General features: G+C 48.2%; 1 protein-coding gene across 1 annotated transcript in view; it reads left to right on the forward strand.

Moving 5' to 3' along the window:
* The first annotated feature begins 1,395 nt into the window (after positions 1-1,395).
* The window catches only part of ARL13B (ADP ribosylation factor like GTPase 13B), a 53,628-nt gene continuing 36,616 nt past the window's right edge, over positions 1,396-18,407 (forward strand). The window contains exons 1-4 of the mRNA XM_063448736.1: positions 1,396-1,615; positions 7,179-7,245; positions 7,808-7,878; positions 8,800-9,049. Of these exons, the coding sequence (XP_063304806.1) occupies positions 1,573-1,615; positions 7,179-7,245; positions 7,808-7,878; positions 8,800-9,049 (431 nt within the window). The 5' untranslated portion in view covers positions 1,396-1,572. The remainder of the gene's footprint in view (positions 1,616-7,178; positions 7,246-7,807; positions 7,879-8,799; positions 9,050-18,407) is intronic.

Consider the following 18,407-nt stretch of genomic DNA (forward strand, 5'->3'; position numbering starts at 1 on the left):
CACCCAACAATACAAGTTTATCAATCAAATTTAAATGACGTCAGGACTGCTGGTGTCTTATCAGGGCCCCCCAGCGTTCTGTGTGATCGGCATGTTCACGCACCCCGTGTTTTTATGTGCAACAGAATTCAGTTCCAAATTTTGCACAATATCATGATGCTAATGTCCCTCTGCGCTGGGTCAGGCTCCTCCCCCGCTGACATCTGCCGGCAGCCTGCAGGGGGTTTTATAATTAGTACTAAAACATAAAGAGGGTTGTACATGTAAGAATTGACCCTGCAATGATGGGCAAATGGTAAATCCCAAGCTACGTAGCATTGTGGGAGTCTGACAGATGGGAATCTACCTTTTGGCCACTCTTGTCCTAGAGGGGGCCAAAAACTATTTCTCGCAGCAGGGCCTCCTCTATATAAGTGCCGCCACAGGTGCAATGTAAGTAATAATAATAATGCGACAGCTCGTTGGATACCTACTGGCTGTGACCCAGGTGAAAACAAAAGTAGTTTACATCCTCTAGAACAGAGGTCCTCAAACTCCGGCCCCCCAGATGTTACTGAACTACAACTCCCATGATTCTATAGCTATCTATGTAATCCAAAGAATCATGGGAGTCGTAGTTCAGCAACATCTGGGGGGGGGCGGAGTTTGAGGACCCATGCTCTAGAATGTAAGCTCATTGAGCAGGGCCCTCCACCCCTCTGTTTCTGTACGTCCAGTTGTCTGGCTACAATTACATGTCTGTTAGTCCACCCATTGTACAGCGCTACGGAATCTGATGGCGCTATAAAATAATAATATTAATAATGCTTGAAATCAGTGGTAATATTGTCTCTGTCTGAGAAGTGAGAAAGTCATGTTCAGATCCCAGTCCAGCCACGTTCGCCGTGTCCGTCTACCTCCATCCCTCATAGATTGTGAGCTTGTTTGAGCAGCGCCTTCAAATATTGCTTTCCTGTCATTGTACAGCGCTGTTGGGTATGTTGGCGATATATAAATGCTAATAATAATATTCTAACTAAAGGCCAAACAGAACAGCTATTGGCCTAGACTTTGAATTCCCAAGAGATCAAAATTTAGTGAATAACCCATGATATCGCACGTTATTCATGGAGCCTGGCACTGGAACAAGAGAAATCCCCAGTTCATAGAGAACTACAAGTCCCAGGATTCTCAGCGTGTGTGCAGGGAATGGGTTATGTGGCAACACGATAGCTAAGCATCACGGGAAATGTAGTCCATGTACAGTGTAGCTGCAATCGTTCTAGACACCGTACCTACAGGCCCAGCATGGCCCCGCCTTGTTACCATGGTTACACGCATAGTAACAGCGTCATTAACAACCTTTGTTGTCATACTCCCCCCCCCGGCTGCCTTGGTAACCGCCTCCAGTCCATTCCATGGCCGCTCCGTCCGCCAATCGCTCGGCGCAGAGCATTGGTCACGTGTTCCGACGCTGCTGCTTAGCCAGTGACACAGCGATGGCCGCGCGGCTCTGGGTTCCCCCCGGAGATAGCTGCTGAGCGGGCAGCGAGGGGACGGAGCTGGCTGCTGGTCAGAGAGAGAGAGCGGAGTATGAATCGTTTACCCGATCAGCCCGTGCGATCTCCTAGTAACGGTGAGCTCGGATCAATGGACCATGTGGAATCTGGGATACAGGCCCGAGACAGCCTGAGTACAGAGAGAGAGAGAGAGAGACAGGCAGACCTGGGGAGAGAGGGAGAGAGAGAAAGGCAGACCTGGGGAGAGAGAGAGAGAGAGAGAGAGAGAGAGAGAGAGAGAGACACAGGCAGACCTGGGGAGAGAGAGACAGGCAGGCAGACCTGGGGAGAGAGAGAGAGAGAGAGAGAGAGAGAGAGAGAGGCAGACAGACCTGGGGAGAGAGAGAGAGAGAGACAGGCAGACCTGGAGGGAGAGAGAGAGAGAGAGAGAGAGAGAGAGAGACAGGCAGACCTGGAGAGAGAGAGAGACAGGCAGACCTGGAGAGAGAGAGAGACAGGCAGACCTGGAGAGAGAGAGAGACAGGCAGACCTGGAGAGAGAGAGAGACAGGCAGACCTGGAGAGAGAGAGAGACAGGCAGACCTGGAGAGAGAGAGACAGGCAGACCTGGAGAGAGAGAGAGACAGGCAGACCTGGAGAGAGAGAGAGACAGGCAGACCTGGAGAGAGAGAGAGACAGGCAGACCTGGAGAGAGAGAGAGACAGGCAGACCTGGAGAGAGAGAGAGACAGGCAGACCTGGAGAGAGAGAGAGACAGGCAGACCTGGAGAGAGAGAGAGACAGGCAGACCTGGGGAGAGAGAGAGGCAGGCAGACCTGGGGAGAGAGAGAGGCAGGCAGACCTGGGGAGAGAGAGAGGCAGGCAGACCTGGGGAGAGAGAGAGGCAGGCAGACCTGGGGAGAGAGAGAGGCAGGCAGACCTGGGGAGAGAGAGAGGCAGGCAGACCTGGGGAGAGAGAGAGAGAGGCAGGCAGACCTGGGGAGAGAGAGAGAGAGGCAGGCAGACCTGGGGAGAGAGAGAGGCAGGCAGACCTGGGGAGAGAGAGAGAGAGAGAGGCAGGCAGACCTGGGGAGAGAGAGAGAGAGACAGGCAGACCTGGGGAGAGAGAGAGAGAGAGGCAGACCTGGGGAGAGAGAGAGAGAGGCAGACCTGGGGAGAGAGAGAGAGAGGCAGACCTGGGGAGAGAGAGAGAGAGAGGCAGACCTGGGGAGAGAGAGAGAGAGAGGCAGACCTGGGGAGAGAGAGAGAGAGACAGGCAGACCTGGGGGGAGAGAGAGAGAGACAGGCAGACCTGGGGGGAGAGAGAGAGAGACAGGCAGACCTGGGGAGAGAGAGAGAGAGAGAGGCAGACCTGGGGAGAGAGAGAGAGAGACAGGCAGACCTGGGGGGAGAGAGAGAGAGAGACAGGCAGACCTGGGGAGAGAGAGAGAGAGAGAGACAGGCAGACCTGGGGAGAGAGAGAGAGAGAGAGGCAGACCTGGGGAGAGAGAGAGAGACAGGCAGACCTGGGGAGAGAGAGAGAGAGACAGGCAGACCTGGGGAGAGAGAGAGACAGGCAGACCTGGGGAGAGAGAGAGGCAGGCAGACCTGGGGAGAGAGAGAGGCAGGCAGACCTGGGGAGAGAGAGACAGGCAGACCTGGAGAGAGAGAGACAGGCAGACCTGGGGAGAGAGAGAGGCAGGCAGACCTGGGGAGAGAGAGAGGCAGGCAGACCTGGGGAGAGAGAGAGAGAGGCAGGCAGACCTGGGGAGAGAGAGAGGCAGGCAGACCTGGGGAGAGAGAGAGGCAGGCAGACCTGGGGAGAGAGAGAGGCAGGCAGACCTGGGGAGAGAGAGAGAGAGAGAGACACAGGCAGACCTGGAGAGAGAGAGACACAGGCAGACCTGGGGAGAGAGAGAGAGAGAGAGAGAGAGAGAGACAGGCAGACCTGGAGAGAGAGAGAGACAGGCAGACCTGGAGAGAGAGAGAGACAGGCAGACCTGGAGAGAGAGAGAGACAGGCAGACCTGGAGAGAGAGAGAGACAGGCAGACCTGGAGAGAGAGAGACAGGCAGACCTGGAGAGAGAGAGACAGGCAGACCTGGGGAGAGAGAGAGGCAGGCAGACCTGGGGAGAGAGAGAGGCAGGCAGACCTGGGGAGAGAGAGAGGCAGGCAGACCTGGGGAGAGAGAGAGGCAGGCAGACCTGGGGAGAGAGAGGCAGGCAGACCTGGGGAGAGAGAGAGAGAGGCAGGCAGACCTGGGGAGAGAGAGAGAGAGAGGCAGGCAGACCTGGGGAGAGAGAGAGAGAGAGGCAGGCAGACCTGGGGAGAGAGAGAGAGAGAGGCAGGCAGACCTGGGGAGAGAGAGAGAGAGAGGCAGGCAGACCTGGGGAGAGAGAGAGAGAGGCAGACCTGGGGAGAGAGAGAGAGAGGCAGACCTGGGGAGAGAGAGAGAGAGAGAGAGGCAGACCTGGGGAGAGAGAGAGAGAGAGAGAGAGGCAGACCTGGGGAGAGAGAGAGAGAGAGGCAGACCTGGGGAGAGAGAGAGAGACAGGCAGACCTGGGGGGAGAGAGAGAGAGAGAGGCAGACCTGGGGAGAGAGAGAGAGGCAGACCTGGGGAGAGAGAGAGAGAGAGAGGCAGACCTGGGGAGAGAGAGAGAGAGAGGCAGACCTGGGGAGAGAGAGAGAGACAGGCAGACCTGGGGAGAGAGAGAGAGACAGGCAGACCTGGGGAGAGAGAGAGAGACAGGCAGACCTGGGGAGAGAGAGAGAGACAGGCAGACCTGGGGAGAGAGAGAGAGACAGGCAGACCTGGGGAGAGAGAGAGAGAGAGACAGGCAGACCTGGAGGGAGAGAGAGAGAGAGAGAGACACAGGCAGACCTGGAGAGAGAGAGACACAGGCAGACCTGGAGAGAGAGAGACACAGGCAGACCTGGAGAGAGAGAGACACAGGCAGACCTGGAGAGAGAGAGACACAGGCAGAGCTGGAGAGAGAGAGACAGGCAGAGCTGGAGAGAGAGAGACAGGCAGAGCTGGAGAGAGAGAGACAGGCAGAGCTGGAGAGAGAGAGACAGGCAGACCTGGGGAGAGAGAGAGGCAGGCAGACCTGGGGAGAGAGAGAGGCAGGCAGACCTGGGGAGAGAGAGAGGCAGGCAGACCTGGGGAGAGAGAGAGGCAGGCAGACCTGGGGAGAGAGAGAGGCAGGCAGACCTGGGGAGAGAGAGAGGCAGGCAGACCTGGGGAGAGAGAGAGGCAGGCAGACCTGGGGAGAGAGAGAGGCAGGCAGACCTGGGGAGAGAGAGAGGCAGGCAGACCTGGGGAGAGAGAGAGGCAGGCAGACCTGGGGAGAGAGAGAGAGAGAGAGAGAGGCAGACCTGGGGAGAGAGAGAGAGACAGGCAGACCTGGGGGGAGAGAGAGAGAGAGAGGCAGACCTGGGGAGAGAGAGAGAGGCAGACCTGGGGAGAGAGAGAGAGAGAGAGACAGGCAGACCTGGGGAGAGAGAGAGAGAGGCAGACCTGGGGAGAGAGAGAGAGAGAGAGGCAGACCTGGGGAGAGAGAGAGAGAGAGAGGCAGACCTGGGGAGAGAGAGAGAGAGAGAGGCAGACCTGGGGAGAGAGAGAGAGAGACAGACCTGGGGAGAGAGAGAGGCAGACCTGGGGAGAGAGAGAGAGAGAGGCAGGCAGACCTGGGGAGAGAGAGAGGCAGGCAGACCTGGGGAGAGAGAGAGAGACAGGCAGACCTGGGGAGAGAGAGAGGCAGGCAGACCTGGGGAGAGAGAGAGGCAGGCAGACCTGGGGAGAGAGAGAGGCAGGCAGACCTGGGGAGAGAGAGAGGCAGGCAGACCTGGGGAGAGAGAGAGGCAGGCAGACCTGGGGAGAGAGAGAGGCAGGCAGACCTGGGGAGAGAGAGAGGCAGGCAGACCTGGGGAGAGAGAGAGGCAGGCAGACCTGGGGAGAGAGAGAGGCAGGCAGACCTGGGGAGAGAGAGAGGCAGGCAGACCTGGGGAGAGAGAGAGAGAGAGAGAGAGGCAGACCTGGGGAGAGAGAGAGAGAGAGAGGCAGACCTGGGGAGAGAGAGAGAGAGAGAGGCAGACCTGGGGAGAGAGAGAGGCAGACCTGGGGAGAGAGAGAGAGAGAGAGACAGGCAGACCTGGGGAGAGAGAGAGAGAGGCAGACCTGGGGAGAGAGAGAGAGAGAGAGGCAGACCTGGGGAGAGAGAGAGAGAGAGAGGCAGACCTGGGGAGAGAGAGAGAGAGAGAGGCAGACCTGGGGAGAGAGAGAGAGAGACAGACCTGGGGAGAGAGAGAGGCAGACCTGGGGAGAGAGAGAGAGAGAGGCAGGCAGACCTGGGGAGAGAGAGAGGCAGGCAGACCTGGGGAGAGAGAGAGGCAGGCAGACCTGGGGAGAGAGAGAGGCAGGCAGACCTGGGGAGAGAGAGAGGCAGGCAGACCTGGGGAGAGAGAGAGGCAGGCAGACCTGGGGAGAGAGAGAGGCAGGCAGACCTGGGGAGAGAGAGAGGCAGGCAGACCTGGGGAGAGAGAGAGGCAGGCAGACCTGGGGAGAGAGAGAGGCAGGCAGACCTGGGGAGAGAGAGAGGCAGGCAGACCTGGGGAGAGAGAGAGGCAGGCAGACCTGGGGAGAGAGAGAGAGAGGCAGGCAGACCTGGGGAGAGAGAGAGAGAGGCAGGCAGACCTGGGGAGAGAGAGAGAGAGAGAAGCAGACCTGGGGAGAGAGAGAGAGAGAGAAGCAGACCTGGGGAGAGAGAGAGAGAGAGAGAGAGAGACAGGCAGACCTGGGGAGAGAGAGAGAGGCAGACCTGGGGAGAGAGAGAGAGAGAGAGGCAGACCTGGGGAGAGAGAGAGAGAGGCAGACCTGGGGAGAGAGAGAGAGAGAGGCAGACCTGGGGAGAGAGAGAGAGAGACAGGCAGACCTGGGGAGAGAGAGAGAGAGAGACAGGCAGACCTGGGGAGAGAGAGAGAGAGAGACAGGCAGACCTGGGGAGAGAGAGAGAGAGACAGGCAGACCTGGGGAGAGAGAGAGAGAGACAGGCAGACCTGGGGAGAGAGAGAGAGAGACAGGCAGACCTGGGGAGAGAGAGAGAGAGAGACAGGCAGACCTGGGGAGAGAGAGAGAGAGACAGGCAGACCTGGGGAGAGAGAGAGAGAGACAGGCAGACCTGGGGAGAGAGAGAGAGAGACAGGCAGACCTGGGGAGAGAGAGAGAGAGAGAGAGAGACAGGCAGACCTGGGGAGAGAGAGAGAGAGAGAGACAGGCAGACCTGGGGAGAGAGAGAGAGAGACAGGCAGACCTGGGGAGAGAGAGAGAGAGACAGGCAGACCTGGGGAGAGAGAAGTTACTAGCGCACTAGGATGAGAGAGGGATTAGCGGGACTTGCAGATTTTGGGGACAGAAGTGACAAATTCAGGTTGAGAGGTACTGGACAATCTGTCAGAGAGGCAACAAGACATCTTGATGACATATAGGCATACAGTGTTTATGATGGATTTAATGTACATGTAACTTGTATTACTTTCTTTTTCTTATTTCTTTTTTTTGCACAGGTTCTGTTTTTTGTTGTTTTTTTTACTTCAAGCTTTTTCTTAAACAAATAAAAGAAGCTTTTATGGACTACTCTGGATAATGAATCCTTCCTGAGCATCTTTTACTGGAAGCAATCCTTATTTGGATTTTATGTTACAGGAAAAGGAATGTTTAGTCTGATGGCGAATTGTTGCAGTTGGTTAAAACGCTGGCGGGAACCAGTGAGGTAAGCTACAAAGCTGTCATTAAGCTTTATTTGCTATATTACCACAATTTACAGTTAGAGGAAGGTGTACAACCTACAACTTCCTTTAAACTGGCTTTAAACAATACTCCATGTACTGTAACTAACTATGCTCCTTCAATATGTTATGATTCAAGAAAGGTACATTGACACTTGTCTTTGTGCACAGATACCTGGAGCTACAGTGATGTTGCAAGAATCACTGCAATTATTAAAATACATTGCTAACAAATGTCATAGAACAGGGGTAGGCAACCTTTGGCAACTACATCTCTCCTGATGCTTTGCCAGCATTTTGTCTGTGAGAGCATTATGGTAGCTGTAGTCCACAACATCTGGAGTACCGAAGTTTGGCTACCTCTGTCATAGAAGAAAACGTATACGTCTCCATGCCCATCTAAATGTTAGTACAGTGTCCGTCATGTAAATCCTCACTTTAAAAAAAATAAAAAAATTTCTTCACCTTAGACTGACATTATCTGCTAATATATATATATAAATTACAAACGTAAGCCTTGTATGTCTTTTTCTTTTCATTTTAAAGGAAAGTGACTCTGGTAATGGTGGGACTTGATAATGCTGGAAAAACTGCAACTGTGAAAGGTATCCAAGGAGGTAAGCATATTCTCTATATAATTTTTTTCATTTCGAGGTATATCTAAAATCAGCTTGAAAGACTTCAATTTTCTGCAGCTGTTGCAAGCTCTCCTCTTTTTTTCCACCTGTGTAAGGGAATCCTCCAATCAGAAGTTTATCATTGAGCAGAGAAAATGCAATGTTGATATTGCGGGGATAACACAACCCATAGTGGCTGTTCTCCAAACAGCCACTAGAGATGCTTTTTGACTTTTCACAGAGTTTAACTCTGTGAAACGCCATTGGGTGTCCTCACGCTTTGCATAAGGACGTCCAGAGTCTTCAAATTCCCCATAGCAAAGCATTGCATGCTCATTAGATTCCCCCCATTGATCCAGCACCAAGGGACCACAGCATTGGAGTCAGTTAAGTGAAAGAAAAGGTTTTGAACGCTTTAGACGTAAAACATGGGGGGCCTACAGAAAAAGAAATGAGGGCACTTTTACTTTTTGGTACTAATATAGTGTTTATATTGCTAGGCATCTCTGGCTGTGTACCCCAGCTTTTTGTAATTGTGTTTTAAACTGGGGCTCTGCTTTACAAGGCCTGGCTTCTAAGCCCCAATGATTGATAATGCAGAAGGTTTATTCCAACCTTGGATGGCAATTACAGGCGGTGAGTTAAGATAACAATTCTCTTAACAGTTCTTCATAATTCCCAGTTCAGTGAATAACCTAATCCGTGTTGGCTAAATTGGTTTAAATATTTTGTTTGTTTTATACAAACAAAAGCAATCAAAACAAATCTCTGGGAAGCAACAATAGCCTTTCATAGCATCAGCAATGCCTGTGGCTAAATAAAATAGATTTAGCAACTGCAAATACATAGGAAAACAATCCCTGCGTCTAGTACTTGTTTATAGAAATGCACAAAGATTCATTTTGTTTGATCTTGTTACAGAATCTCCCGAAGATGTGGCCCCAACCGTTGGATTTTCAAAAGCAGACATTAAGCAAGGAAGATTTGAAATCACAATATTTGATCTAGGAGGTGGGAAAAGAATCCGTGGGATTTGGAAGAACTATTATGCTGAGTCCTATGGAGTGGTGTTTGTTATTGATTCTAGCGATGTGGAGAGGATGGAGGAAACAAAGGAAACAATGGCAGAAGTTCTGAGGCACCCCAGAATTTCAGGAAAACCCATACTGGTGTAAGTATTGAGTTTCTTAAAGCAAACACACCTTTTGATTAAACAGAATATGAATACTGCTATATCATTGCGATAATTGTCTGGTTTCTTATGGTGCAGTACTGGAATTAAATTTTGTGTAAAACCTTTTATTTTTTAATAATATACGTCTTTTTGATAGCTTAAACAGCAAATGTATTCCATGTGGAATCTGGGAATAAAATATTTAATTGAGTTCTCTGCCCCCTGTATTGTCAATACGTGCCTGGGTTATGTGTATGCAGCCTATGATGGCTTCAGATAAGACTTAACATGAATCTGAGTGATGGAATTTAGTTTAAAGCAGCTGGAATGGATTAGCTCTGGACCAGATAGCTAATTAGAACCCATACATTTTAAAAAAACTTAATTTATTTTTATAAAATACATATTGTAAAATCAGTGAACAAAAATATTCTGCATACCATTGCTGCCTAAATTACAAATGTTTAAAATTGGGAAAACAATTCCACTTTTTTACAATGTATTTTTGTCCCTTCTTCATGAAAACAAAACTCCAGATATTGTCCTGGCACCTCTCCTTGGAAGTATCATCGTGTTCTTGTGTGTAGAAAAGGATGGTGACATCAATGCTCAAATGTGCATGCATGGGAAATTATTCATTTGTGGAGGGGATAGAGAAACTTACATGTGCAGGTTCACAAGTAGAGAATACCAGGGAAGAGTCAGAGGTCTGTAAGACATGGTTGATAAACAGACACAGTTTGCAGTAACTGACCTCCCATAATATATTTTTAATGCATCGTATCTCTGAAAAAAAACATAGAGAACAAAACACATGCCTTCATGGTTCCTAAAGACATACAGCAAGCATCAGCAACAGGTAGAGTCGTCCCTGACCACGAGGGATCTCCACAAGTGAGAAGCCACTCATTCTGGTCTATGGTTTTCTGATTTTATTCCATATTTGTGCACAGCCTAGTTCACAGTTTTATCTACTGAAGCTCTGTGCAGTAATCTTCCAAGCTACAGTGTGCTCATGTAAGTGGCTGTGGCTCTCCTATAGGGGAGGAGAGATATGTGTCTTGATTGTGTGTGCAGTACAAAATAAATACAACTTTTTACTTGTGAGAATCAGGGCCACAGAGTAATAGCTGCAAATTTGAGAATTGTTGCAGTCACACTCAGTAGGGTGTGGGGATATTTATGGGATAATAATTGTAAACAGAGAGAATTGCCCACGATTTTCAATTCTCAGATCCCTAAGAATGTTTATCGTTATAAGTGAAAATGTAAACCATATAATAATTAAAATCACAAATTGTTATAAAAATAGATCATTTATTGTGACATTTTAAAATATAATATTAAGTAACATGCATGACAATAATTAATGGAATTTCAGTATAACATGAATATGCAATACAATATGGTAATGATCAGTGAATATGCAGTATAAAAATGGTATATATGCAATACAATAGACAATTTACTTCCTAGTTAATACAACATTGAATCTACAAGCTGTCAAGACTGATTTACGATAGGCTTCACAGAGAGGGGATGTTTCACAGAGGGGGGGGGGGGATTCTTCAGAGTGCAGCAATAAAAACTTAGCTTTCAGCTGGCAGTTAGAAATAGCCCTTTCAGTGCTGGCTAGACCTCTTCTAGGGATTTAAGATCTACTCCTATGTAATTTTAAATAAAAATTTAAACAGTCATAGTCTTTAACCCCTTAAGGACCAAAATTCTGGAATAAAAGGGAATCATGACATTTCACACGTCATGTGTCCTTAAGGGGTTAAACATTTCCTTGCATCCAATGAGAAATCTTACTATGTTCTATAAGCTAATATTTAATTAATTTGTCTAACAGATATGTTATCTTATTTTAGATCAAATCAATACAGCTGGATAAATGTCGATATTCTAACATGTGATATGTCACATAAATACAAAATCATCGTTTTTACCTGCAGAGTAAAAAGTGTAATAATGTATTTCTCATTAATAAGATTTCTAAATACCGAAATCTAATCGTGCTTTTATCCAGTCATATATCATGCTACTAGAAAATTTTAATTAATTTTAATTAATTAATGGAAGCCAGTATATTTACCAGTTAAGTAGATATTTTCTCATCAGATATTCTCAGGTAGCTAAGTGTCATGGGTCTCTTTATCTGCATGGAGTGTAAGAGTTTCTTGGTTACTCTGATCGCCCGATTCTCCCTCATCAATCTTTGAATGTATTGTAATGTTCCTCTCTTCCCTTGTCTTAACTTTTTAAAGGGGAAATTCCTCTAAGTGATAACCAATAGCATCACTGTGGGTGTGGTTTCTTTCCAGGTAACCATTTTAGTATTTGGACTCTAGATGGCAGTCTTGTCCCACTAAACATACCTATCCAGGAAACAGTTAACTTTTCCTGGTGGCTAATTTGACATCATTTTCGTTATCTATATGGTGGCTATAATTTTATATTTTCTGTCAGATCAAGAGGTTTTCTTCAGACTATGTGTCTCCATATTCTGTAGTAATTCCTAATATGACAGCTTGTAATACTACAAATGACCCCGAAATACAATGGGATCTTTACATATAGAAAGTAAAATTTAATTATTTAATCTCCTCTGTCATCTATGTCTGGGTATAGAATTTATTTATATTCCATTAGCATTTAGACAGTCTCTTATCACTTGGTTTGTTTATATTACACATTCCATTCAGCTCGGGCAAAGCAGTCAGTTTTAGAGAAAGGATAGAAATGTTGTGTCTCTTTGTTAACTTGAGAATAACAAAATGGAGTCTGATATGTTCAGATTACTTCAGAATATATACTTTGTATTTCTATCCTAGCACAAAATGTCTGCCGATATAAATACCCTGGCAAGGGAGACGGTGTAGGGTACTCTCTGCAATACTACCAGTGCTGTGATGCTGAAGTTCTACAGTGCTTAGTGACCCGTTTAAAGAAAAAATAAATAAATGTTAAGCAGTAGGCATCCATTGGATTCAAAGCTTTCCTATGGGGAGGACTAATGTGCGCGCGACATTTGCTGCGCATGCGTATTGGCGTCTGTGGGACGTCAGAGGAGGCGAAGCCGCGACCTTGAGGGAGCAGAGCAAGTAGGTCACAAATCTCTCACTGCCTGCCTCCACTCTCCCCCAGCACGGAACCTGCCTCCACTCTCCCCCCTCACTGGACCCCAGGGAATACCGATCCATTCCAGCTCTCCCAAAGTTAGAGAGACTGAATGGACTTGTATTAAATTAAAGCATATACTTTGTATGTGTCTCTCAGTGTGCCTCTGTGTGTGTATCTTTGTGTCTGTGTGTCTGTTTGTCAGTGAGTGTATATGTTTAGGTGACCAGCCTCGCTGATCGCGTGGGAATGGTGTTTTTTACTCACTCTTTTCTCCGTTTCTGTGTCAGGCTAACCAAGGGTGGCCCTGCCTCTGTGGCTGAGATCATCAAGCTTGATGATCTCGGCCAATCCAAAATTTTCCCATAGAATTGGGAAGCTATTGCTCATGCGCTGTAAAATGCTGCACCAATCAGCATCTCCTTATAAAGATGCATTCAAACAATGACAAACACGCATTGTGTGGAGACGCTGAATGTAGGTAGGCATCACTTTAAAGGAAGCATCTCAAACTCAGTCTAGCACAGGTCAAATAAATAACGTTTACGTTTGTGTGCCGCAAAAAAAAAACTTAACATTTCATAGAAACTTAGGTTTATTTTCAAAAGTACACTTTAAAAGAAAAAAAAACAAAACCGCACCCCCTTCTACTAAATCCCAGTCCTCCCCATGTACTAAATCCCAGTCCTCCCCCTATACATAAATCCCAGCACCCCCCTCTAGCCAACAAGTAGACTCCACTCATATTGCCGCTGCCAGTATGCGACTCTGGAGTGTGGCCTCTGGTATACCCCAAATGGCGTTGTCCGCACCTTGTGTCAAAGTGGATCCTCCCGCTACTTCTTGAAACCCTGTGAAGGTGGAGCACGTCGACGTCACGTTGGAATGTGATGTGGCGTTGCGTGCCTCCGTGCACCTTGAGGTGCGACACACACACACATTTACACATTCTTGCACACACTCACATCATTTTATTTATTTCTCCCTACCTTTTGGGAGCTGGTGTGGGGCCTCTCCCTGGGGTCCAGTGGGGATCTTCTATCTGGAGATTTCCTTCCTGCTCCTCACTGCTCCCTCGCTCGCAGCTTAGTGATGCCGGGTGCCGGAATACGACGTCATATGCCTGCATCACTACAGACGGCGCGCACGAGGAGGCAGTGAGTAGCCAGAAGACTGAGGTCTGCCAGCGACCTCTCAGAGTCCCGGCCGGGGAAAATTTTAGCAGAGTAGGCATCTGCAATGTGGAGAAAGCAGGTACTTACTCTGCTTTAACACTAAGCATATACTCGCGGCTTGTCGGGCCGCAAAGATGTTCATTGTGGGCCTCGAGTTTGACATGCTTGCTTTAAAGGGAAACTGTAGGCACCGAGACCACTTCAGCTCATTGAGGAGGTCTGGGTGCTGTGTCCCTTTTGCACCTAGTGCAAGCACTAAGTCTACCCTCAGTGGCTGTCTACTTTCCTCACGGATATCCAGCGTCAGATTTTTCCCCATAGGAAAGCACAATGCTTTACTAAGCGGAGGTCTAATGCGCGCGTGGAATTTGCCGCACATGCGCATTAGGCCCTACTCGTCGCTGGACGTTGGGGGCAGAGCTTTGACCCAGCACCGAGGGACATCGGCGCTGGGATCAGGTAAGTAAATAAAAGGGGTTTTCCCTTCGTATAGTGGCAGTACTTACAAGTGGGATGTTCCTTAGGATTCTGGACAAGAAGCTCCCCCTTCTTTAGAATTTAAATGCTGTGCTCCGCCTGCTGCCTCCATATAAGCTGTAACTCAGAGACACTCACCAGTTCTTCTTGTCCCGGCAACGGGACGGACAGGTTCCCCCACAGTGCAGGTGGAGATTTGGTGCGTTCAGCACAGGTTGCTGACCGGGAGGTGAGTGCCCGATAGTTTCCCGGGCGGGAACTGAGCGGCAACAGTACTTCCGGGTTCGCGTTACGGAACGTGACCGGGTACTGTCTTTTGTGGTTTTTTCTGACGGAGTTCCCAGGCGGTTCTCCTTCATTGCTCATTACGCATGCGCACAGTGGTGGAACGCACGCCCGGGAGGCTTTGCGTTCCACCAAACACAGAATCACGCTACTGAGCATGCGCGAAACGGTGTTTGGCGCCAAATTTAAAATTTGGATACATGGCTGTGCAGGACCTTCCTGACCCCAAGGGTGGGTGTACAGTTCTGGTTCTCCGTGTCACCTGCCCTCCTACACGGATCTTAGGTGATTTAAGGTGAGGTTTAACTATTGAACTCTCCTTTTTTTTCACCTTTTGTTTTTATGCATGCTTCTAGAATAAGTCCTATGTCTCCAGATAAGACAGATATAGACAAGATGTCAACTTCTGTTCCAAACACCACAAGTAAATCTAAGCACTTATGTTGTCTGGAATGTGCATTACCTCTACCTGACGGATGTCGCAAAAATACATGCAATCAGTGCGCAACGGATCGGCTAGTAAAAGCCGAGCAGACTGATATGGCATCCTTCCTGGGCTGGTTTCAGGAATATTTGTCCCAGACATTTGAAGCTATTCGGGAGAAACTGCCCACACAGCGTAGGAGGAATAGATCTCCTTCTGTGTCTGACGTCTCTTCGCCTTCGGATATTTCCAGCCTGGCTTCAAGTGTGGAGGAGGGGTTTCCACCAGAAGAGCTGAAGAAATTTATTAAAGAAGTGACGACGGCGGTACAAGAAACTGAACCTACCAAGGGTAAGGTTAAAGGTTTCCCAATGTCTCCTTAAATCTTGGATCTCCATCATAGAGGATGAAAGAATCTTGAAAGACGTACGTTCAAGTCAAGCTACAGTCTGGAGAAAAATGGGAAGATCTTCCTAAGTGGATGTTCAGATTGACCAGCTATCAAAGAAAACCACTATACCCATTGGCGAAGTCTCAGGGCTTAAAGACCCAATGGACGAACGGGCCGAAACTTCGTGTAGTAGAATATTCCAGGCCGCAGGATATCAGTGCAGAGCTGAATTTGCAGGTTCAGCGGTTCTCAGAGCTCAGAGCGTTTGGCTACAAGCCCTGGAAGATTACATTATGGGAAATCTGATACAGATCCTTCCCATCTCTTGTTCCTACTGAAAGATGAGTTTTCTTTGTTTATCAGCGAGGATTATGGGTTTGTCGTCAGTAGCCAGAAGAGCTCTTTGGCTACGAACATGGACAGCTGACTCTGCGTCTAAAGCACCCTTATGTGCATTACCCTTTGAAAGGAACTAAAAATTTTTTTTGGCACTCCTTTGGAAGACATTGTTAGACAGATGTCTGATACGAAGAAAGCCCTGCCTCTGGATTAAAGAACCCAGGGATATTAAAGTTTTCAGTACAAGGGTCAGAGGTCCTTTCGTTACCAGGGCGGTTTTGCAGGTTTCAAAAGCATGATGGCCTATGGCCATACCAGCCTGAAAATCCCTGATCTCGTCAGATCTCAGAAGCCATCCAGACTCGGGCCTGGTTAGTACTTGTATGGGAGACCAACTATGTACCTCAATTAAACAGCCAGTGGTCTTGACAGGAATCAACAGGCATGACAAAAGGGGAAGTTTTGACGCCATAAGATGGGAGGACGCCTTCGGTTCTTCACCCAAGACTAGGAAAGAGTGCTTCATAGGTGAATTACAAGAACCATTTCAGAAGGTTACAGAATAAAGTTTCATCGAAACCACGTCCATCCTTCCTACGGTCAAGCTATCCATCAAGAGTAAACAAATTCTCTTCTTCTTTAAGAAATGTGGTAGAGAGGTACCCAAACGTTGAGTATTTCAGGGAGTTTACTCACGCCTTTTTTTCTGGTTCAAATACCAGATGGAATCTAGTAAACACCTGCTTACCATGACAGAAGTTCCGTATGGAACGTATTTTGTCTTTTGACACACATTTTTACAAAGGGAGATTACATGGCGGAGTTGGTTTAAATATGCTTATCTCCATGTACCGGTTTCAGAATCTAACCGGAAGTTCTCAGGTTTGCGGTTCTAGCAACACTGGCTTGTTGGTCTAGTGGTATGATTCTCGCTTCAGGTGCGAGAGGTCCCGGGTTCAAATCCGGAAGTGCCCAAGCATTCTTGTTTCAAGAAAGCGAAGGATTCTCCATTTACATTTAAACTCTTCCCTTTGGCCTGTCCTCAGCTCTTCGAGCTTTTACGGAAATCCTGGCATCCATAGCAGTGGTTTTACGTCTGAAAGGTATCTCGATTGTTCCATACCTGGATGTTTGGTTCCTGAAGGCCCAATAAAGACAACTGCTAAATCTTCATCTCCCGATTACAATGAAGGTTTTAAGAGATCACGGTTGGATCCTGAACCTGGAAAAATCCAAGCTGACTGCGTCACGAAGTCTAGAGTTCTTGGGTCTTAGAGGAAATTCACAGTCCCTCTCTCTTTTTCTACCATTAGTGAAACAAATGAGGATTTTTAAAGCCGTATCAAAGCTGCATAAAACCTAAGTTCAATCAGAGATGCTATGAGGTTCTAGGCCTCCTCGCTTCTGCAATCCCAGCAGTGGCCTGGGCAAAGGCAGAAGCAAAACCATTGCAATGGGACATCCTTTCCCAATGGACACGAAAACAGGAAGATCTAGACTCTCCTTCCACCTATCCAGAAGGGTGAAAGGACTCCTGAACTGGTGGAAACACAGAAGCAAAATCTCAAAGGGCCTATCGTTTGCTCAGAAACAATGGTTTATGATATCCACATATGCCTCCCAGATGGGTTGGGGCGCCCATCTAGCTTCTCAGTTCCGTCAGGGTCTTGGAACGGAGTGGAGTCAGGCGCTTCCTGAAGTTTCAGGGTTTAATGCTGTTTGGAAGGCACTGGTTTCCTTCCGTTCAGCCATCACAAATCAGGCTATGAGGATTCAGTCGGACGACGCCACTACAGTGGTTTTTTTCGCCGGGGTGGCACGAAGGTAAAAGCTCTTCAAGAGCTCTGCTATCTCATATGTCTTGGGCTCAAGCAAATCTTCTCGCTATATCAGCTATCCATGTCAGAGGGTCTCTAAAGTTAGTTCAGACGGCCTCAGCCGTAGACTTTGGTCTCAGGCAGACTGGGCACTGTCAAGCTAAATTTTTTGGGCGCTGGGTTCACGCTTCGGCAGGCCGGAGATAGACCTGTTTGCCACAAGGAGATACAGGAAAGTTCAATGTTTTGCTTCTCTCCATTCAGGAGAGTACCCAGTTGTCCTAGACGGTCTATCGATACCTTGGACCTTCGACATGGCTTATGTTTTCCCTCCTGTCGCTCTTATACCACGGATTGTTCATAAGTAAGATGAAGAAGGCAAGTAATTGGCAGTCCTGCCCTTCTGGCCGAACAGGAGTTGGTTTTCGGAAGTGGAAAACTTGACAATCTCACGTTAGCATCTCCAGTCTCTTCTCAAATATTGGAGAATGTGACTCTCCCCGTGGAAACTCTGGATATTTTTCACCTGACTGCATGGTTGCTGCAAGGGTGATCCTTCAAGGCCATGGTCTCTCTGACCTTTATGTGATGTGTTGCTGTCTTCTGTCCGCTGGTCCACTTCGTAAATCTATTTCAGAGTTTGGATGAAGTTCAGAACCTGGTGTTCACTTCGAGGTTGGATCCGGCCAAAGCCTCTATCCCGGAAAGTCTTTCTTTTTTGCAAGATGGGTTTGAAGCCGGCCTGGGAGTTTTCGCTCAAAGGCCAGATTTCAGCTCTAAATCACTTCCTGGTTCGTGGCTTTGCCTCAAACCTGCTTTTTCTAAGATTTCTTAAGTCCATAAGGCTTAAGAGGCCTCCTAAGTAGTACCTTTCCCTACTTGGGATCTGTCTGGTGCTTCGAGCCCTTTGTGAACCACCATTTGAACATTTACTGGAGGTTCATATCAAGTTTCTTACCTTCAAGACGGTTTTCCGGGTGCCTATCGCCTCTGCTAGTTGAGTAGGTGTGATCCGAGCTCTCTCTTTCTCTCCGGAATTCACCTTTTTCATCGCGACTAGGTGGTCCTGCACACCAAGCCTTCTTTTTTGCCTAAGGTTTTTTCTGGTGCTGCAATTACCAACCTATTGTCCTACCGGGGTTTTATCATTTTCCTACGTCGGATCTGGAAAGAATGTGACATCTCCTAGATGTTGGAAGATCCCTGAAAATCTGTCTTCAGATGACTCAGGGATTAGATCCTTAGATCTATGTGTATTCTTTCATGGCGCTAACAGGGGTTGTGCTGTCTCAGGACCCTCTTTGGCCTGATGGCTAACGTATACAAT

The sequence above is a fragment of the Pelobates fuscus genome, chromosome 1 (assembly GCF_036172605.1).
Source record: "Pelobates fuscus isolate aPelFus1 chromosome 1, aPelFus1.pri, whole genome shotgun sequence".
In the NCBI taxonomy this organism is placed as follows: Eukaryota; Metazoa; Chordata; class Amphibia; order Anura; family Pelobatidae; genus Pelobates; species Pelobates fuscus.